This window comes from Fusarium graminearum, chromosome 4 (assembly GCF_000240135.3).
Source record: "Fusarium graminearum PH-1 chromosome 4, whole genome shotgun sequence".
NCBI classification, from domain to species: domain Eukaryota; kingdom Fungi; phylum Ascomycota; class Sordariomycetes; order Hypocreales; family Nectriaceae; genus Fusarium; species Fusarium graminearum.
Genome location: NC_026477.1, coordinates 1,407,786 through 1,429,070, shown reverse-complemented (window position 1 = coordinate 1,429,070; position 21,285 = coordinate 1,407,786). Strand labels below are relative to the sequence as shown.

Here is a 21,285-nt window from a genome sequence, read left to right as displayed (position 1 = left end):
TCTGTTGGTGTGCTCCGAAACAGCCACACAAGTGCCGACACGAAACTTCAATGTGCGACAGGAACGCTCATCAATCATAATGCCTACTGTCATGCTTGGGAAAATGAATTGTACTGTAGGGCTGTTTCTCTTTGTCTGGTTTGGCCTCATTCCGGCTTATCACTATCATCATGCTCTCTGCATATTGTATAAATATGTATACATACCATGAGCCTGTCAACGACCAGTGCTTCACGATGGTTTCAGGTTGTATGTATGCATAGTGTGGATATGGACAACCAAGAACAAAACACTATACTTTTGACCTTGCTTGAGTTGAGCATTCTTTCGTCCAACTTTCTTTGCGTTGGAAGCCGAGTTGTACAGGGCTCCGACTGACTGGAATGTGCAAAGCATGAAGGCTTTGTACATACAAACTCATGGTTACCACAGCATAAACATTACCAGCTTGTAACCCAGTTTCATGTAGTTTCCGCCACACTCGTGACCAGGCTTAGCCGCATAACGAATAAATATAACTCTCAGGCTATTGTTTTTCCAGAACCAAGATTCTGTCTTTGTCGTCCGATTCAGAATCCACTACCAGAAACTTCTAAGAAAAGCCAACCCAGTCTTTAGTCATAGAGTAACTTGGCCAGGCGGTAATAAAGCTTCTGAGTACAAAAGTAACACACCAACCGATCAGTGCACTTTATTAGCAATTCATCCCAATCATGTGCCACATAATTCTTTGCAGCGCTAAACTGGCGATATCTACTTAAAATCCTCCCCCAGACAAGGCCTTGTTTGTTGTTACGCAAAGCTGAGTCTCTCCTCGTATGTACCAGGATACAGTGTTGGGGTGTACCCACTTGGCACGAGCTCTGATGTCATTCAAGGCTCTTCAGCTTCAAGCAGCAAAGGTACCAGACATGTGCTTTAAGGCTCGAGCTGGTATCCGAATACAGCGGTACGGAAACAAAATGGCAGACATCAGATCAGTAACACTTTGTTGAATGCAGGGTAATCCACCTCATCAGGTTGTCAGGCACGGGCTGATTTCCGATGTCTTGGATGCTCGCGGATGGTCAGTCAGATCCGAGCTTCCCAAAGGAGCCCGCCGGGAATTACCGCCATTGCCCCAACTTTGTTAAGCGGCTACTCTCCTAGTATGCGTTGTAAAGACCAAAATTTAAGTAGCGGCCTATCGTAGAGCTGAGCTGCAACGCTTATCCCGACCCAGAAGCTCACTGTCACCTGTGGTCAGATCATCTCGGCTCTCCCACCAACACGGCAACGTCATCGGCTACAAAACAAACCACGATCCTCAATTCCAACTGATCTTTTGTTCCTAGCAAGTAACAACAAGAAACCATATCTACTTCGCAATCATGCTTCGCACATCTTTCCGCCAGGCAGCCGCCTTCCGACCCATTCGATGCTTCTCTACCACTCCCCGCGTCATGACTGAGGGTGCTACTGGAGCTCCCCGCCCTACTGGAGGCTCTGGGTGAGTTTCGAAGCCGAAATCCAATTGGTTTTGCGATTGCGCAATTCTAACACTCGTTTCTTTAGTGATGCTTTCCAGCGACGTGAGAAGGCCAGCGAGGATTACGCTATCCGCCAGCGTGAGAAGGAGAAGCTCATTGAGCTCAAGAAGAAGCTCCAGGAGCAGCAGCAGCACCTTGACCGTCTCTCCAAGCACATGTATGATCCCCATCCACCGCCTGCGCGATGCTCAAGCATCTGAATTGGGCCAGTCACTAACTTCAATTGTTCTATAGTGATGAGATCACAAAGGAGCAGGGCGGCGAGCAGCACTAAGCAACTCATATCACGGATCACCGGATAAATCAGGCAAAGCGAGTGGGGGGAAACCATCAGAATTCAGCGAGACCCAAACCGGCTCGCCAAGATCGCAATGACATGTTACAGTAATGAGTTGACGAAACTCAACATGAAATCGCAATTCATTCAGAGCTTGACTGTTCCATAGTCGAAACTAGTGTACAAGAATATCTACACGTTTACACTCTCCAATGTTTCAAGTTCCAGGTGTTTTTTCTACATCCTGATTACTGACCATGTCGCTATGGCTACGCATGCTTTGTATCATATTCCATCTTCGATAATGAATTACCTGGATTCCTTGCCTAAAACTCCAATCCAACAATTACAGTCCTTCCCTTCATCGTCGTCCCATGTATGAGCGATAGAAGCTCTCCGCCGCATCATTATCCGAGCCAGCATAGTGACTTCCTAGGTTACTGCTTGATTTCTGAGCAGCGGCCACCTTGGCTTGCAACGATGAGGCATTAGCATCGATCCATTGCAGCTGTGTGAGGTGGCCGTTGAGAACACGAACGATTTGGCTCAGCTGCAACAACAGGTTAGCAAAGTTTACTCTTGAGACTGAAATGGCATGGAACTTACAGGGTCCTCGGGTTTGGCACCCTTGTTCAATGTACCAGAGATGTCGTTAATCTCCTTAACCATCTTGGACAGATCGCGCGACTTCTCGTCCAATTGTTGTGTAAGTTTCTCTGCGAGCTTGTACGTACGCTCACGCTCCTGGTCAGGTCCGGCCAATTGTTCGCCAGGACCCAGCTGTTTGGCAAACATATCCTGGACCTCAGACTCGTATCGATCCAACCATGCCTCGAGCTCGTCCTGTTGACTCTCAACGGCAGCAAGCTGTCGCTCGATTTCGTGGCTTGCTCGCTCGGCTTCAAAAGTATCAAGGTATAGCTTCTGAATCTTTTCGCCGTTGTCCACAAGACTTCTGTCCCACTTGGACACAGTGGTTGCCTGCTCCTTGAATTCCTTCTGGTACTTGGAAAGGTCCGATGCCCATCTTGTTACAATATCTTCCATAGTCTTGTTCTTGAGGCGCGCCATCTGGGATGTTGGGCCAGTGGTGGAAGCGCCTAGAGGACCGGGAGTGGTACTGGTAGTCGCGGGTTTAGCTGCGTCCTTGCTGGCGTCCTTGCTGGCATCTGTGGCTGGCTTCGCGCCGAACAAACTGCTAGCTGAAGCAGGGGCAGAGCTTGATGCTGGGGCGGAAGTGGTCGTCGATGCACCAGTGGCTGCAGTGGTGGTAGCTGCCGAGCCTGTTGCTTGGCTGCTAGCAGCAGCTCCGAATAAACCACCAGCGGTTGTAGTTGCAGCAGGAGTTGTTGCAGAAGCTGTGGTAGTCGCGGGCTTGGCTCCGAATAGTCCTCCGGTTGTCGTTGTCGTGGAACTTGCGGGTGCAGCAGAAGTTGTTGCGCCGCCGCCGAAGAGACCACCAGATGGTGCTGAGCTTGGGGTCGAGGTTGCAGAAGCTGCAGGCTTAGCACCGAACAGGGAAGTCGTAGTGGCAGCAGGAGTTGAGCTTCCTCCCTGGGTCGTAGCAGGGGCAGCACCCTCAGGCTTTGCTCCGAACAGTCCACCAGAGGTAGGAGCGGGAGCGGGAGCAGATGCTGGCTTAGCACCAAAGAGTCCTCCAGCAGGAGCGCTGCTTCCAGACTGTGCACCTCCCCCAAAAAGGCCACCGGGTGTTGCTGAGGCAGTTGTGCTGGGCTGGGCAGAAGAAGCTGAAGTCGCAGCCGGTTTGGCTCCATTTCCAAAAAGGCCAGATGCTCCAGAAGATGCTTGGGCACCTGTGTTGCCGAACAGTCCTCCGGCAGGCTTGGCGGCATCGGTAGGGGGTGCTCCAGCTGGTGTCGTAGACGGCAAAGAAAAGGTAGGTTTGGCAGGAGTAGCAGCTCCAGTAGTGGCATTTCCGAACAAACCTGATGCTGGTGCAGCTGAGGAGGTCGCTGTCGAGGCTTGGTTGGCGTTGTTCTGACCGAACAGACCACCACCGCTGCTAGCAGGAGTAGAAGAGCCACCGCCTCCGAAAAGACCGGCCGCAGGCTTGCTTGCGTTGTTTCCTGCGTTTCCAAACAGTCCTCCGGAAGCCGGTGCAGTAGAACTAGCGGCGCCGCCGCCGCCAAACATTCCGCCGCTTGAAGGAGCTGTGGTTGCTGCGGGTGTTGTAGAAGCACCTCCTCCAAAAAGGCCGCCTGTCGCAGGAGTAGTAGAGCCGCCACCGCCGAAGATTCCGCTGGAGTTCGGAGTAGTAGTGGTATTGGACGCGGTCGCGCCGCCACCAAACAGGCCCCCAGGGGGCTTCTGAGCTGTTGCGCCGCTTTGTTGACCACCAAACAAGTTGCTTGAACTGTTGCTGGCAGGTGTTGAGTTGTTGCCGGCGGCGGAACCACCGATCGAGCCGAATGAGAAGCCGGGGCTTCCAGTAGCAGCACCAAAGAGATTTCCCGATGCCGGCGCAGTCGATGTTGTGTTATTGTTGGATGCGCCCGAAGAGCTTGTGTTGCCGAAACTGAACGACATCTTGGGGTTGAGGCTGGTGATCAGCTGGCTCGAATCGGAAGAATTGTCGGTCGCGGTCTATCTGAGACGACTTTAAAGAGGATTAGCACGTCAGAGAAGAAGTTTCCCGATGGTCAAAAATGGGACCTGGGATGATGACTGCGATAGTCGAGATGCGAGATTGTGGTCGTTGATGGCAACGGATTTATTGAAGGCTGGTCCATAGCATTTGGGAGCTTTTTTTGTGGAGACGCGTTTTGAGGTGAGCGTCCACCGTCTGTCTGGACCGTGCCTGGGCTAAACCATATCTAGACCGTGTTGCAAGTCCGTTTAAGACGGTGATGTTTCGAGTTGCTTGTGGTGATCTCGATGTAGATAAATATTAAGAGTCATCACGCGGCATTAAAATACATCTCGCTTGTTATTACCAAGATAAGTGAAGCTAGTGAGGTACCCTATTGTTGATTGAAGGTATTTATTAATGATGTGAGTAGCGACGATGTTCCTTCAAGTGCAAGTCAGGATATCAACTACGGATAGAGGTCATTCTATCAAGCGAGTGTCTGTCTTTAGTCGGTCTTCTATCTACTAGGTACTAGTGAGATAAGATAATGATTTACTATATAGAGCAACACATAATAAGACAGAAGGGTGTTGCAATACAGTACAGTTCATTCAGGTAAAGTGCACAACATCAAGTATACCTAGAACGGAGTACCATTGACCTGGGCAGTATCGTTGCTTCCCAGACAGCACATAAATGCATGCCGAGCTAAGGGTTCCGGATTCTATAAGATCAGCAAAGAAAAATCGTCAAGCATCGTACTTTACTATGCCATCGTCTCTTCCAGGTTTCATCTAGTCTCACGACAGCCTATGCTAATGCAGTAACCTGCCAAGTATTCTCGCAGAGGTTGTGCCATCCTACCCAAATTCGGTGTCCCTGTCGTGTTCTAGACTAAGCTGATGCAGGGATAAATCAGAAAGCCAACGTGAATGGATGAGCCGCGCAAAGCCCCACGTGATGGCACTTGCCCACTCGACGGAAGCTCCAGATCAACTTCAAGAGTCCTCGATGAACTCCTTCCAAAGACTGTACAAACATATTGATCATACCTAAGCAGAGCTTTTACTCTGTCATTCTGATAGTCTTGATATTACTCCACGCGGCCTCTGGTCAATCGGCGTCTCTGTGACACTTACCCCCCCTGCATAGACTTCCACGACACCCTCCCGCTCGACTTCGATTATCCATACCGCATGCTGTAGAGCTCAAAGCAGCGATCCCTCCCGAATTCCGTCATCATGACAGACGCTGAGAAGCTCGAGCCTCCCAAGGGCAGTCCCGTTGAGGACCCTGGAGCCCACGAGCTTGGTACAGACACTACCTGCTATTCAGATCCACGGTTCACTGTGCTGACATGATGTAGCTGAGGAATCCGAGTCCGATGACCAATTTATGGATGCTGCTTCTGGTTCTGGAAGCCCCAGGATCAGCTCGCCAATTCCCACAACCCGAGTCGAAAAAGTCGATGATCAACCTTCGCACGGCGAGGTTCCCGGTACTCAGGCGTATGAGTTGCGAGGACAAGATGCTCAACCTGACGAGATCGCAATTGCCCCAGAAACAGCCACATCCGGAGATGCTCCCCCGACTCCCAAAGTAAGCCCTCCCACGACAGTCGTAGAAGAGGCTCCTGAGCTTCCTGGAGCCAGAAGCCGATCGTATTCCATTCAGTACGAGGAGAGGCGCAGGGCAGATGCATCCCCGGATATTCTTGTGGCTTCTGATGGGCAGATCAAGGAAATTCAAGGCGAGAGCACAAATGTGGAAAGCAATTATGGTACGAGAGTAGCAAAGTCCTAAACAAGCACACAAGAATGATCATTGACCGCTGAAATTCGCTCGCGTAGATAACTCAACACCCTCGCCCGATTCTGCAAACACGAAATTACAAGATGAACCTTCCGAGGAACCTAGCGTTCTAGCTTCTCCTTTGCAAAATGGTGACGGTGACCATAAAGATGACGACAAGGAGGAGAATGATGATGACAATGACGAAGACGAAGACGAAGACGAAGACAATGGCGGTGATGAGTTCGGTGACGACTTTGACGATTTTGAAGAGGGTAATGAGGACGACGATTTCGACGACTTTGAGGACGGATTCCAAGAAGCAGAAACACCAGCACCTACTGCTGCGGCACAACCCACGCCGCAATCTACATTACCATTTGTAAGATGACCCTAAAGTTATATCTTTGCTACAGCTACTTACTATCATTCAGCCCATACCCGACTTCGATGGTGTCGATGCCGAAGGAGTCCTGAATGCATTGGAACCCTTCCTTGCTACTCTGTTTCCCCCAGAAGAGCTCGACCTCCCCCAGTTTCCTCCTCTATCCCAAGACTCAGTGTTCTTTACCCCACGATCAGCATCTTTGTGGTCGCAACTTGTGGCGCCTCCGCCTCTTGCCCCTCCGGATTGGATCCGTTCCCGGACACGCCGCCTCTTCCTTGTCTCACTCGGCGTTCCTGTTGATCTGGACGAGATTCTTCCGGCTTCAAAGCAAAAGAAGCTTGTCCTTCCCTCATTGAATGTCGCTACGCTCTCCCCTCGGAACTCTATAGATTCTCGATCTGTCTCCCGGTTACGACAGGGCGAGGGCAATAATTCGTCAACGTCAGTCGACACTCAAGGAAAGCCTTCTGCGTCATCAAGAAAGCGCCGTGGCCCTCCACCACAGCCGGAGCTGGATCTCGTGGCTGCTCGTCACCTTTGCCAGACGACGGACGAAGCTCTGGACGGCATGACTGATGATGAACTCAAGGCTCATATTGCCAAACTGCAAGGTTTGGAAGAAGCAGCAAAGGAGGCGCTGGAGTATTGGAAAAAGAGGACAGACGAAAAGATTGGTGATAGGGAAGCCTTTGAGGGGGTTATAGAAAACTTGGTCAAGCACGCGCGCAAGGTTCGCAAATAGACATTGTAATATAATTCTTGGAGGTTTGGTCATGATAGTTTCTTCATTCCCTGCTATGGCCAATAGGAGAAGACTTTTGCTCTTTTCCCTACGAGGTTGATGTAACCTCTTGCTCAATGCATACAACGCAACTACACATCTTGTCCACTAGTCACAAATGCTCGAGGCAGTTTGACCAGGACTCTTCTAACCCCTTTTTGCTCGCCCCCATGCTCCCGAAAAAGACCACTTTTAACACCATGCCTGGTCCAGCGCCAACCGTCTACTCAAAATGCCTTCGAGAACTCTGCTCTGGGAAACTTGGCGTCCTCGAGTTCGGCATATCACGTGGCCGGAAAATCGTGCGGAAATTACGTTCAATTCTTTCGTTGGTCTACATGAATCTTTTAAGAAGTGCTAGGCTCGAGTGTGACACCGCTGCGAGGAAGGTTAGTTGAAATGTTCTGTTTAAGGGATAAAAGCGCATGTGGGAAGAAACTTACGCAGCAATGGTAGCCCAACCAATAAGACGCCAATGCTTCTCGATACGTCGGCTGAGAGCAACCTTCTCGCCAATGTTGGTACAGGCGGGGCTGGTCAAGACAAGCTTGGCAGCATCGTTCTTGATAGCAGCAACCTTGGCACCAGTAGAGGTGGAACCGATGTTGACCATGATAACCTCGTTCTTAGCCAGCTTAGCAACCTTGGCCTGCTTACCATCGGCAGTCCTGACACCGAGAAGACGGCGGAGGAGGTAGAAGTTAACCTCAATCTCGCTGTAAATCTCGGGAAGGCGGCCCTTGAGACCCAACACGAAACCGACGAGACGATCGGCTCGGCAAAGGGTAGGGTCAATTCGGGTTCCAACACCAATAAGACCACCGGGAACAGCGTACTTAAGGTCATTGGCCTCGGAGTTGAGCGAGACGACTCGGCTGAAGATGGGGGTACACTTGAGGGCACCGTTGTCGTCTCGGGCGACGATACCAGGTCGGATTTCAATCTCGTCACCAAGCTTGATAACACCGTGGAGAATGGAACCACCAGCAACACCACCCTTGAGTTCGTCGATCTCGGAACCAGGCTTGTTGACATCGAATGATCGAATGACAATCATGTGAGGGTCGATGCTGAAATCTCTGGGAGGGACGGGGATGGTGTTGACAATGGCCTCGTTGACGGCATCGATGTTGAACTTGAGCTGAGCAGAGATGGGGATGACTGGGGACTTGCCAGCAACAGTTCCTCGGATGAACTTGAGGATGGACTGGTAGTGCTGCTGAGCAGCCTCTTCTCGCATAAGATCGACCTTGTTCTGGAGAATGATGATCTTGTCGAGCTTCATGATCTCAATAGCAGCCAAATGCTCGGAGGTCTGAGGCTGAGGGCAAGATTCGTTACCGGCGATAAGGAGAAGGGCGGCGTCCATGACAGCAGCTCCTGACAACATAGTGCTCATGAGAATATCGTGACCGGGACAATCGACAAATCTGATGGTGTCAGCAATCACCTTGTACGGAGATATAGTATGTATTTTTTAACTTACGAGACGTGTCGCAATAGTCTGTAAGTGCCGCCACATCCATCTCGTTCACAAGGAGGGTCGACCTCCTTGTCGCTCTTGTAACTTCGGTAACATCCAGGGCGAGGGCAAGCTTGGTTATCACACTTGTAGATCTTGGCGTTGGCGTAACCCAACTTGATGGTAATGTTTCGGATCAACTCGTTCTTGAAACGAACAGTCTGGACACCAGAGATGGCCTTGACGACGGTGGACTTTCCGTGAGCGACGTGGCCGATGGTGCCAATGTTGATGGTAGCTTGTCGGGCGATAATCTCGGGCGTCAAAGGAGTCAAGCTGGCGACGTCGAGGTCTTTGGGCTCGGTTTGGGGAGGCAGAGGAGGTCTTTGAGCAGCGGGCTCGGCGATAGCTGGGTTGGACTTCTTGAGAGCCGACTTGAGGGGCTTCTCATCAGCAGCCTCGTTGTGACCGACAGACTCTCCAGAGTCAGACTCGGACCCGATGTCGTCGTATTTGGGGTCGTCGTTGGTAGACATGATGAAGGCGGGGCAATTCAGGCGGTATTTCAGATGTGGTTTCTCGGTCGTGAGGTAGCGAAAGGGCGGTTTCGGGTGGGAAAATCGGTCGCTTGGATTGGGAGAAAATTACAATCCAAGATTTCAAAATCTGGTGAGTGGTTCTCGAAGTTGAGGTCGTCGAGAGCCAAGATTTTACGTATTTCGCCTTGATGATGGCAAAATTCCTCGTGTGCAGTCTCTCGAAATGGCTGTGACTCTTACGCTACGCCTATTACGGCGTGATAAGCTGATAAGGATTTAATGCCCCTCATTCGGATGAGCTTCGGCTGTCAACCAATTCAGAGCTCACAACCATCTAACATCTCTGGTGCCATTAATTCGAGGAGTCGAGCACCGATCAAGATAGAGGACCAGTCATCAAAAGTGAGATATGTTTCTGAGATGGTAAAGTTGTTGCTAATGACGAAATAACGCGATTTCTATTATTTGCGATTCCCTACAGGAAGGCTTCTGCAACCTTCTCTGGGGTAGGTTGTGGTCTTCCGTTCACTGCTCTATACCAATGTTAATGCCGATATGTTCCATCTCGATAGAAAAGACTTGATCCTAGTGTGTACCTGCAACTAGTTTATTCATAATTCCAAGAGCTCCGTTTTTCCACCTATAAACGAATCCAATAGATGTCGGGTGGTGCCTCTGGAATCAGTAGGTACTCCGGTTGGCGATGTTCACTCCCAGACCCTCAACATCTGCAACTACCTGACTATCTGCTTCCATCAACCTAACGTATTCGCATACATGATCAAAATACAATTGACATGGGACACATCCTCAATCTTAGATTATCCAATTTGGATCAGCCAATCGCTTCCGTAACCGTGTACAGCGGGAATGGAAATGATCCGAGTGATATGCAAGGTATATGTATGCATTTGGTTTTCAAGTCATCGAGGTGCAGGAGACATTTCGAGACACCAACATTCGTGTTGGTGATAAGCCTCGCTGCTGCTTACTGACAAAGTGCCAAGAAGAGGGGATGACATGACATTTCGAATACTACCAACTTGGCCATTGACCACCACCCTTTTTGGTGATAAAGACCGCTCAATCTATTGTCGATATGGCAAGTCACGATTAAAGCTTAGTGTTCCACAACACAATGTCACATCTTGACTCTAAAACTTGCTTTGATTATGACAATTAATACTATCTTTATCCATTCGTGTATTCTAGAAGATCAAAGACTCGGTGTTACTACGTGCGCGTAGCGTTTCTTACCTTACTGCGTTAACGGTGTCTCACCGTTACAGTACATGCATGACTGCATCTCAGAGAATATCCCGCTCACCTCGTGTGCAACCAGTAACCTGGCCGACCAATGTGTTGGAGTTGAAAAGTCACTCATCCTGCTGCCAAGTCCCGACCGGGATCCTTGCAGGGAGAGAAATTGACACTCTGACACTGAGTCTGATGGCAAAATGCTTAATGCGACGTTCTGTTTCTTACTTGTTGGTGGGCCTTGCCGCAACCCAAAGTCAAGCGCGTCGAAACAAAAGTCGTTTGTTGCCGCCGACGCCTGCATGTGGCTGGAAATATACCTGGCTCATCACGGCTTCCGAGTAGCTGATTGGTTAAAGTGAAGTGAAGAACAGAAGCGCCTGCAGAAACATGGCCTATCAAATCGGTAGATCAGCGGCCAGGGTCCAGGGAGCGGCTGTCCTTGCAACCAATGGGATAACAAGAACAGCATCTCCTCCCATGATCCCGGCTCCAACTCTAGCAGGCTTAACCGCCGGGCGACTTTCACCACCCAGTGATATCGCTCAATATGGGAAACGGACATGATGGACCTGTCAGGGTAACATGCAGAAATTGCTCCGGATGATGCCAGCCGGGGGAGCATGCTAACATGGGCATCTTTTGGCTCACGAGTTCCCCGACCATGGGAGGATACAGACAGTCTCTTCTCATAACACCACATCTTTCCCAAGTTCACTCTGTGGATCCCTCTCTTTTGCACCTCGACTTTGTCTATTGTTCTTGATCACCATTAAGATCACTGAGATCACACAACTACCTTAGTACTCTGGTATCACAAAAGTCGGCAGTACGGCAACACAAACTTAGGACGTTCTTGCTCATATCCGCCTACGAAGGTTGTGATCAAACCAAAACCAGGCCAGCGGAGCTTGACCTACCCATCCCGACAGCCATTTGGGCGTCTAATTCCAAGACGAATCACTCGACAGGCGGTTCACATCTGCCTATCACAAGTCTTGCTGCATATCCGCTCATCTTTCTGGTAAGGCCATATTCTGTTACTATTTGCGGCACCCCCTCCGTCTAATGTCCTATCCCGTCCTTGGTGTCTTGATCTTGTCGAATGAGCGTTCATCTTCCCTCTATTGCCGCCATCCTCAAAAGTCGTTGCCTCCCACGCGTGTCCGTCTGGCCGGACCTCTCTCCCAATCTTTCGATAGCTGGTCTCTCTGTTCCTCTGCAATTTCTTCTGTTCTATAACGGGTGTGAAGCTTGGACTGCGTCGAAGCTCTTATACCTGCTTTCATCAACATCGTTAACTTGCACTTCCACGTTTCATTGTTGATATCTTTATTCGATTTTCACATTTACTCGTTCTAAGCATGGCTGGTCCAGGTCCGTCTCCAAGGGAGCAAGCTTATAATGAAGGACATGTCTTACTGACTGACCATCGTATAGAAGATAAAAGAAGGCCTGCCGCTCTCAACCTCACTGCAGCTCGACCTGGAACCTCAGAATCATCATCCTCAGACGGCTCTCTAAAGCCTCGAACTCCTCGATTTGCCGAAGCAACCTCAGTTCACTCACCAGTCGAGGCTCGATCGCCATTCGCCGATCCCGAAAAGTCTCACGTTGCTCAACCTCAACCTGCTGACATTGGATTTGGCTATATCGCCCACCGAGAATCGATTCCCGTTCCAATGACTCCCAAGACACCACTCAAGAGCGCCATGAAGGTGCCGGGAACACCTGCTCATCTTAGGAACCCCATGAGCCCAACGTTCCGTGAGGAGGATATTCTTGAGAAGCGTGAGCTGTCTACCGAGAAGGAGCAGGCCCGTGATGTGGTATGTAAACTAAACTTACTCGCGTGATCATCTCGCTGACAATCAATAGAAAATCAAAGCCCGAGTCCGTCTGGCCAAGTTTGCACTCCGCGGTGTCAACTTCAGTTGTTCTCTCATTATTCTTGCGATGCTTTCAGCCTCGTTCTCCATTTTCAACGCTACCAGATCCTTGCCTTCACAAAGTAAGATGCCTTCATGGGCCCAGAACACCAAAGCATGGCCTCAGAAACTTGTTCTTGCTATGGCCTGTGTCTCCCTCCTTGCTTGTATCCTTGTCTTCGTTGCCTATTGTCGAGGAGGTCACAAACGTGCCGAGAAAGTAGGAACCTACTACACCATGTTCGCCATTGGCTGGGTAAGTCGGGATTCTGGATATCCGATGTGAACTGGACTAACTTGACATAGTTCATTGCCTCCTTGATCCTTTGGGTTATCACTGCTATCATTTTCCAAAACTCAAAAAACAACAGTAACAACAAGGACATGTGGGGTTGGTCTTGTGTAAACAACCATCGATCCGACGTCTTCAGCGAAAAAGTCGACTATGCACTCGTTTGTCGTCTTCAAAACTGGGCCATGATTTGCATCATCATCGAGATCGTCGTCGAGGTCCTCGCCATCCTCCTCTACAGCGTCGTCTTCTACCGCTACTACACCAAGCGACGCCTTTTCAAGTCCATGGACATGCGAGACCGCGCCCGTTCCGATCTTTACCTTGCTCAACTCCGCAGCCAGTCTGCTCCCAACACTCCTGGCTTTGGCCCCAAGTCTCCCGCCCTCAGCGCCTACGCCATGTCCCCCCGTCATCCTCCCGCTGCTTACCGAAACCTGTCCGACATCAGCGAGAACCCCAACCCCAACCCCTTTACGCCCGGTACTCAGTTCGCCGAGCCCCCATCCCAGTTTGCTCCTCAAGATACTGGCTTCAAGCTCCAGGCTCCCCCTGTCAAGGCTCCTTCTGCTACTCCTAAGCTGAACCAGTCCGCTTTCACGCCTACTGACACTACGCCTCCGTCGCTTCCTATGGTCCCCACCGTTCATGTTTCCGAGCACGGTCCTGTAGGCTCAGACGAGCCCACGTATGATGCTGTCCCTATCCCTGGTGCCTACACCGGACAGGCTATCAAGAGCCCGCCACCCGCACAAACATCCTTTGGCCAAGGTTATTACTAGAAGGTGTCAAAGGTTGAAAACGGCGAGCTTTTGTTTGATTTGTTAATTATGGTTCTGCGGGCTTTAGCCACCTTATCTTCTTGGTGGCTACTGAAGTTATATTTATCACGGGGCGGCGATACCACAGATGGCGTTACAAGGATGGGTCTAAGACTTGACCCTGCTACATTTTTTTATCTTTGATTTCTTTTGTTTCTAACCTCCTCAAAGATATCAGGAGTTGTATATAGTGTGCCGTAATTTGGGAATGACTGTACAATTGGCAATGTGCAAAGGATGACGAAGATGATGGATCAACGAGCTATACAGCACTTTAGTTTGTATGAGAGAACCTTGATAGGTTGTCACTTTAGGACTCATTATCCAATTGTGACATTGATGTCTACTTTATTTGTCTTTACTGTGTGATGTATATGCCGAATATACTAACAGACGAGATATAAACTCTATTGTCTCTCATTCTTGACTTTGACCACTTGTCTAATCTTGATCCATATGGCCATTCATAAATATTGATTCATGTGTGCTTGTTTGGTTAAATCGGATAATGGAAGAGGAGAGAGCTGCATAGGTATGTGTGCGTGTGACTATATAGTCAAGTTTTGGGCCAGTCGTGGTATGATCTATTGAGACTCAAGTTGTCTGGAAATGGTCGTTACTATTGTTGATAACTTTACTAGATGACTTGGACTTATTGCTGAATACATCTAGGTCCACGTCTTCTTAGTATCAGTCAGTGCTTAACGGTTTCACTTATTAAGTCGAGTCTTGATAAATTCTTTGTATGTGATGCAAAAGTGAGAAATTACACATTACCTTCTGTAACTAGGTGATAAGATTATGTGCAATAGTTAGCGGAAAGAGAATGTGTTCCCCTTTCCCATCGTCTATATGGCTGTGTCGAACAAATCGCACAAGATCACCCAATCTGCTTGGCAAAAGCTCCAGTATAATTCAGTCACGTAGTTGCATAGTGAGAAAAGGTTTGAAAGATAAAAAGAAAAGCATTCATCATGATAACGGCACCCTAAATACAGACAAAGAGCAGGTTTGAAGAACCATTGCATTACTTTTTGGTAGCCCCATATGCACCTCCCAAAGAGATCAAGGCGCAGAGGATTGCCCCGAAGCCCAGTCATGCGGCCAAGTCGGAATCTCCCCCCTGTTTCGTCTTCCGGACTGGCAGCAGCGCAGCGTGGTATAAAAAGCCTGCCGCCTTTCCAGGCGAAACTCTAGAAACGAGATCTATCAACAACTGCCACAAGAGATTCCCCCGTAAAACCCTCCCCAAGATTTCAGGCTGCCCTGAGTCGTCTGGTCGTAAACAGCTGGCTGAACAGCCAGAAAAACGGATTTTAGACGATCCGTGTTGCTCTTTTTTTTCGCTTTTTTCGTTTCAAGCTTAGATAAGATCGGCAACGTTCATGGGCATCTCGTCGACCTGAGTGCTGTACTGTGATAGAAGTTAGTTTTTGAAAAAATGAAAAACGATTAGAAGAGACAACTCACAAAGCTTTCTATCTCACGCAGCATGCGAACGTCATCAGCGGTGACGAAGTTAATGGCGACACCCTTTCGGCCGAAACGACCACCACGACCAATTCGGTGGATGTAGTTCTCACGGTTGGCGGGGAGATCGTAGTTGATGACCAGGGACACCTGCTGGACATCGATACCACGGGCCAGAAGGTCAGTGGCAATCAGGACACGAGAAGAACCGGATCGGAACTCCTTCATGATCAGGTCACGCTGAGCCTGGTCCATGTCACCGTGCATGGCGGAGACAGTGAAGTCACGGGCAGTGAGCTTGTCGGTGAGCCAGTCGACCTTTCTGCGGGTGTTGCAGAAGATGACGGCCTGGGTGATGGTGACGGTCTCGTACAAGTCGGAGAGAGTGTCAAGCTTCCACTCTTCCTTCTCAACAGCAATGTAGAACTGCTTGATACCCTCCAGGGTAAGCTCGTCCTTCTTGACGAGAATGCGGACAGGGTCGCGCATGAACTTGGTGGTGACCTCAAGGACGTCCTGGGGCATGGTGGCGGAAAGGAGGACGACCTGGGTGGACTGAGGGAGGAGCTGGAAGATGTCGTAGATCTGCTCGGTGAAACCACGCTAAGTGAGAGAGTTAGCACAAAGAAGAGAAAATATGAGAATAGAAGTTTCTTACAGAAAGCATCTCATCGGCCTCGTCGAGAACGAACATCTTCATGCTGTCGGTCTTGAGGAAACGACGCTGGATCATGTCCTGGACACGACCGGGGGTACCGACAACGACCTGGGGGCCGTCGGCGAGGGCCTTCATGTCATCACGGACACTGGTACCACCAATGCAGGCGTGGCACTCAATGTTCATGAAGTCGCCAATAGCGACGACAACCTTCTGAATCTGCTGAGCAAGCTCACGAGTGGGAGCAAGGATCAGGGCCTGACAAGCCTTGACGTTGGTGTCGATCTTCTGGAGGACAGAGATAGAGAAGGTGGCGGTCTTTCCAGTTCCGGACTGGGCCTGGGCGATGACATCGTGACCCTTAATGACGGGCATGATAGCACGCTGCTGAATAGCAGAGGGGCGCTCGAAACCGTAGGCGTAGACTAGGCGATATTGTGAGCGGGTTGTTGGATATACAGGATAAGTCGCTGGGGACACTTACTGCCTCGGAGGAGCTCAGACTTGAGGTTCATGTCATCGAAGGAGTCGACGGTCCTGTTTCTTTGGTTAGTTGAGAAGCATAGACGCAAGCGATAATTTACTCACTCGTCATAGTTAGTCTCAATCTGTGTCTCAGGGACATCCTCAAGACCCTTGTCAGCCATGATTGCGGTTGAGGCTTTTGAAAATCTAGATCAAGCTCGGCTCGACCTAGAAGTGATAAATCGCGGGGTGAAGGAAGCGAAAAAAAGAGGGCAGAACTTCGACTGAAGACTGCGCCTGGTGATCGTTTGTTTGAAAGGAAAGCTGGTATCGACTAGACTCGGGATTCTCAAAGAAAGAGAATCAACAGAAATCTAGGATGGAGATTGATATTTGTGTTGTTCCTGGTGAATGGAGTATGAAGAGAAGAGAGAAAAAAGTCGAATGAGGGGCGGCCGTGGAGGCAGTATTTTTTTTTCTTTTCTGCCCACCCGCTTACCTCAAACTGCGCACTGGCCAATCAGACAAGGTTTTGGCGGGGCATCCTCGGATTAGGGTACATTGGGCCGACTTGTGCTGCCCTCGATTTGCGTTTGGCTTGCCTAGCCTTGCTTGGAGTCATCAGTACCAGGCAGCTGGGGGGCACTCACTCGGTCACCAAGAGTCAGCAGCGAGTAATTTTCATTTTTCTGCCACTGTAATCGGGTTTTTTCTTCCTCACTGACTCTTTTTTTTTTGTAGGTAGTCGACTGTACAGGCATCCATCCCACCTTGGATGCCCCGCTGAAAAAAATGTGCCCCTCCACCCTACGCATCACCCCGCCACCTGCCACGACAGTAAGCTTTTTGATGTTTCTGAAGACAATGTTGTTGTGGTTGAGACTTTCGTCATGCTATTGTTATTTATTGAGAATTACATATGTTGCTGCCCGAACTCGTATAGTAACTACCTATTCTATTAGATATTTAGAGATGTAACATAATCCCTGTCAAGGTACTCACTAAGATAGAGGCAGGCGCACAAAAGAGCAGAAACTTGAACAAAGCACATCTACCACTTCTCAGGGCTTCTGAAAAAAAAAGTATTTATTCAAGAGTACTAAGTTCCAGACATGATTCAAATCTTACTGTGTATAGTAAAGGAATAAATCTTCAAATGAATCTTCAGGGGCAAACTCACGCAACCTTCCGTTCAAGCAAGAATTATTCTGCAGTGTACCCAGTATGAAACTCTAGTCTGATATTGGGCCTTTCCATGGCTGCACCCATTCCTCAGCCGATTTTTCTTTCGCCCTACGCACTAAAAATTTGACTTACAACATCCGACTGATCCATCGCAACAACTGCAGCAAAACTGTACTGGTGACTGGGTAAATTTGTACTGTATCGCATCGTACCATGTACAATACTGTTCGTTCCATTCTCCACTTCTAGCTTATCTTCTTCCTATCCCACCCTTTTCAGCCAAATCTTGTCCTTTGCACCTCTTATACACAGTGACAGTGGCACGCAACTTCAACCACCAAAAAAAGATGCCATCGGCCATTCCTGATAATGGCACTCGCCAATATAATTCGCTTTGTGATAGGACGAATGACCACTCTGAGTCAACTCTTCAAAGTGACTCAATCCCTCCCCATCCTCTAGGACTCAAGCCTCTAGGCAACCAGTACCTCTTTACAGGCCGTAATGCTAGGCGGTCAATCGGAGCATGGAGGCTTCTCCCAGACGAAGTCGTCTCGCTTGTGTTTGAGCAGTTTGACGCTGAGGCCCTGCTGAAGCTTGGGCACACATGCAAGTTTTTCTATGCTTTTTGCCACTCAGATGAATTTTGGAAGCCCATATTCTTGCAGTAAGTTCGCTTGACTCATGAACTCGGACATCCTGAGGTGTCAATGGAACGGCAACTAAACTTAATCAAGGTCACCACCAAAGGATAGCAAGGATATTCGATGGCAAGGGTCATGGAGGTCAACTGTTCTAGGACTCCCAAGTGACCAACAAATCAATATCGACTGCAGCAACGTCTTCTCAGATGTACTCCACCGACCATTTGCTTGCAGTCATGTCATCCTGTCCCAGTTCACCTCAAATATTCCCAAGGCAAACCAGATCCGCCGCTTGGAGAATTTAACCTACGACCAGTATGCCGAAAAGTGGACTGAACAGCCATTCATCCTTACCAAGTGCATCCAGGAATGGCCAGTTTTCAGCGAATGGACTATTGATAGCTTACTTGAGAAGTATGCCAATATCGACTTCCGCGCCGAGGCCGTGGATTGGCCGTTTTCAACCTACTATAACTACATGAAGAACAACAGAGACGAGAGTCCTCTGTATTTGTTTGATCGTAGGTTTGCGGAAAAGATGGGCTTACGGCTGGCCGATAAGGAAAACTCGGCATACTGGAAACCGGAGTGCTTTGGGCCTGACTTGTTCGAGGTTCTTGGGGATGAACGGCCTGCCCATCGTTGGCTAATCGTTGGTCCTGAGCGAAGTGGCTCAACCTTCCATAAAGACCCCAACGCGACAAGTGCATGGAACGCTGTGATCCAGGGGAGCAAGTACTGGATCATGTTCCCTCCCGCAACACAGGTTCCTGGAGTCTATGTCTCCGACGATAGCAGTGAAGTAACTAGCCCCCTCAGCATAGCTGAATGGCTCCTCACTTTTCACGAAGAAGCACGCCAACTTCCCGATTGTATCGAAGGTATCTGCGAGGCGGGCGAGATCCTGCATGTTCCAAGCGGATGGTGGCATCTGGTAGTCAACCTCGAGAGTGGCATTGCTCTTACACAGAATTTCGTGCCGCAGAGCTTAAACCTTTTGTCAGAAGTCGTTTCCTTCCTCCGTGATAAGGCTGATCAGGTCAGTGGTTTTGACGACAAGGTTACGGACCCATCCGGACTCTTCATGGAGAGGATGAAGAGTAGCTATCCGGAAGTCCTTGAGAAAGCACTAGATCTGGCGGACAAAAAGAGCGGAAAGAAGCGCAAATGGGATGCTGCTGTTGGCGCAGCAGATGACGAGCAGCAGAGTGGAGGCGGTGGTTTCAGCTTTGGGTTTGGAGGTGACGACGACGATGAGATACCCTAGGAATAGAGGCGCCCCTTTTCTAGTCTCGTTGCTTCGGTTGCCAATCCGTAGATAATTTGTGCTTTTTAGCGATATATAGACCAAGAGGCGAAATTGAAGAGAACATGCATCACAGTCCATCTACATCCGGTATTTGAGCACAACCATGTTGTTCCATTTAGTTACCACTCCTCATTTTCATAAATTCGCCAAGGTTAGTGGACATGGAGTTGAGAAGTGATGATCAGCCAAGATTGAACGGATGATCGGACGAAGAACCATCAAGCAATTTCTGGTAGCTGTCATATAAATTCCGATTTGTTAATACGCAATGCCATAGTGTAGCTGGCATAAATATATATGGTCCAACATGAGTACAAGCCGTTGGAGAAGCTGAAGCCTGGAAACTTCTCGACAAGCCAGGAGCACCAGAAACGATGGTGTTGAATACCCGCAGCTCGCTAGTTGCATTAGACATGGGGGTCTATCCAATCAGAATTCCCAAAATGTGACAGGTCAGGCTTGGACTCTTGATTGCTTCAAAGCCCAGCGACTAAATTTAGGTTTCTGTGCATAAACAAGGTATCCTCAATGATTAGTCCAGATGTAAGATGTGAGATACACACAAAATGTGTTCCCCATTCGATGACGCTGTTATGGTCAAAGGCTGAGCCTCTCGTTCGCCTTTACTGATGCGATTGGTCTTAGATTCAGCCAGGTCATTCGACCGGGGGGGGGGGGGGGGGGCTTGTAATACTCTCTTTGCTTTTGATCGAGAAGATTTCTTTTTTATGGTGACTTGGTCACAATTACTCTATACAAATGGAAACATTTTTTTGTGAGCATTCATTTGAGACATATTTGTCATGATGTATGCTTTCAGTGTGAACATTTTAGTAAACAGTACAGTACTCTTTGAGTGTATATGAATCAGATGCTGCTCTGTACAATACCGTCAAATGCCTATATAAGGCTGGGCTTACTGGCTGGACTACAGTAGTTCCCAGCGCCACCGCGATGAATGAGAAAGTGCTAAGTTAGCAAACTGGGCTTGCTTAAGGTGACACCCATAGTCGTATTAAGAGAGAGGCGTTTGTTGTATCTGACGACCCCGGGCTTGTGTCTTTCAGGCCACTCACCACTTTCAAGCCGTGAATACTTAGTAGGTACTGAGGGAGATATGACAATATTTCCTGATTGAGTCAAGGATAGAACGCTCTATAGCTGCGTATCCATCGGCATATCCGTTATGTAAGGCTCATTTTGACGTGAGACCTTAAATTTACGTGCAATTATGTATGTCTTTACTAACAAAGACCATACTAATGGATCTCTTGTTGTCATTCCGAAACACGATCTGAATCAGTCCGCCCCTAATTAACGGATCGAGCTCAGCTAACTTACCTGTCATCAAGCTGCCTACGGCCCCCTGGCCCAACCACTGGAGCTGATTCACATCCTTCTAGAGCTTAGCACGTCTTCTCCCTGAGCGAGCTGGAAGTCTCCCCGGGGCCCGTGTTCTATGGTAATCCCCACTTCCGCTTCCCGTCCGGGCCCTCCACCTTTCCATAATGGACATGGGCTACCCAATGCTGCATCATCTCCCATCCATCTCCTCCTCCTTTTCACCGTTCGTTGTACAATACTATAATCTTTTTGCTTGAATGCGCTTGCGCTTCGCTTCTCTTTGCTTTCACTTTTGTTGCATCGTCTCTCTGATTCTTGTCTTCTCATTCTTCTTCTCCTTGGTTTGGCTTTTGTTGTCATATCTTTTAATCTGTAAGTACAAGGCACTCCTTTGTCTGGCCTGGACTGGGCTCTTTGTCCCATGGATGTCCCCATACTCTTTCTATCCACTATCCATCTACCCATCTGTCCCTTCTTCAGTTCCTCCACGTTACCGGTAATCACAACCCCGATCCAAGCTAACAGAAGACGGCACAGCCTCTCTCACCTTCTTGT

The 21,285-nt window shown here is 49.2% G+C and overlaps 7 protein-coding genes across 7 annotated transcripts; 4 read left to right on the top strand and 3 right to left on the bottom strand.

Annotated features, from left to right (window-relative positions):
- Positions 1–1,282: 1,282 nt before the first annotated feature.
- Positions 1,283–2,160, top strand: FGSG_06846 (uncharacterized protein). The gene is made up of 3 exons (XM_011328197.1): positions 1,283–1,489; positions 1,555–1,686; positions 1,764–2,160. The coding sequence occupies exons 1-3, from the start codon at positions 1,371–1,373 to the stop codon at positions 1,801–1,803; spliced, it is 291 nt and encodes a 96-aa protein (XP_011326499.1). The 5' UTR covers positions 1,283–1,370; the 3' UTR covers positions 1,804–2,160.
- On the bottom strand, positions 1,939–4,517 carry FGSG_06845 (uncharacterized protein). The gene is made up of 2 exons (XM_011328196.1): positions 2,413–4,517; positions 1,939–2,356 (listed from the first exon to the last, which is right to left on the bottom strand). The coding sequence occupies exons 1-2, from the start codon at positions 4,351–4,353 to the stop codon at positions 2,168–2,170; spliced, it is 2,130 nt and encodes a 709-aa protein (XP_011326498.1). The 5' UTR covers positions 4,354–4,517; the 3' UTR covers positions 1,939–2,167.
- A 903-nt stretch (positions 4,518–5,420) lies between these two features.
- On the top strand, positions 5,421–7,336 carry FGSG_06844 (uncharacterized protein). The gene is made up of 4 exons (XM_011328195.1): positions 5,421–5,707; positions 5,763–6,176; positions 6,247–6,569; positions 6,622–7,336. The coding sequence occupies exons 1-4, from the start codon at positions 5,638–5,640 to the stop codon at positions 7,315–7,317; spliced, it is 1,503 nt and encodes a 500-aa protein (XP_011326497.1). The 5' UTR covers positions 5,421–5,637; the 3' UTR covers positions 7,318–7,336.
- A 3-nt stretch (positions 7,337–7,339) lies between these two features.
- On the bottom strand, positions 7,340–9,532 carry FGSG_06843 (eukaryotic translation initiation factor 2 subunit gamma). Its single transcript, XM_011328194.1, has 3 exons — positions 8,843–9,532; positions 7,800–8,786; positions 7,340–7,734 (listed from the first exon to the last, which is right to left on the bottom strand). Exons 1-3 carry the CDS (start codon positions 9,352–9,354, stop codon positions 7,704–7,706), a joined length of 1,530 nt encoding a protein of 509 aa, XP_011326496.1. The 5' UTR covers positions 9,355–9,532; the 3' UTR covers positions 7,340–7,703.
- Positions 9,533–11,385: 1,853 nt separating this feature from the next.
- On the top strand, positions 11,386–14,202 carry FGSG_06842 (uncharacterized protein). Its single transcript, XM_011328193.1, has 4 exons — positions 11,386–11,638; positions 12,055–12,443; positions 12,493–12,798; positions 12,849–14,202. The coding sequence occupies exons 2-4, from the start codon at positions 12,297–12,299 to the stop codon at positions 13,614–13,616; spliced, it is 1,221 nt and encodes a 406-aa protein (XP_011326495.1). The 5' UTR covers positions 11,386–11,638; positions 12,055–12,296; the 3' UTR covers positions 13,617–14,202.
- A 401-nt stretch (positions 14,203–14,603) lies between these two features.
- FGSG_06841 (ATP-dependent RNA helicase eIF4A) lies at positions 14,604–16,646 on the bottom strand. Its single transcript, XM_011328192.1, has 5 exons — positions 16,372–16,646; positions 16,268–16,320; positions 15,784–16,208; positions 15,126–15,728; positions 14,604–15,069 (listed from the first exon to the last, which is right to left on the bottom strand). Exons 1-5 carry the CDS (start codon positions 16,428–16,430, stop codon positions 15,019–15,021), a joined length of 1,191 nt encoding a protein of 396 aa, XP_011326494.1. The 5' UTR covers positions 16,431–16,646; the 3' UTR covers positions 14,604–15,018.
- Positions 16,647–17,780: 1,134 nt separating this feature from the next.
- Positions 17,781–19,344, top strand: FGSG_06840 (uncharacterized protein; the record flags this gene model as incomplete). The annotated part of the gene is made up of 2 exons (XM_011328191.1): positions 17,781–18,100; positions 18,171–19,344. 2 exons carry the CDS (start codon positions 17,781–17,783, stop codon positions 19,342–19,344), a joined length of 1,494 nt encoding a protein of 497 aa, XP_011326493.1.
- Between the last annotated feature and the right edge of the window lie 1,941 nt (positions 19,345–21,285).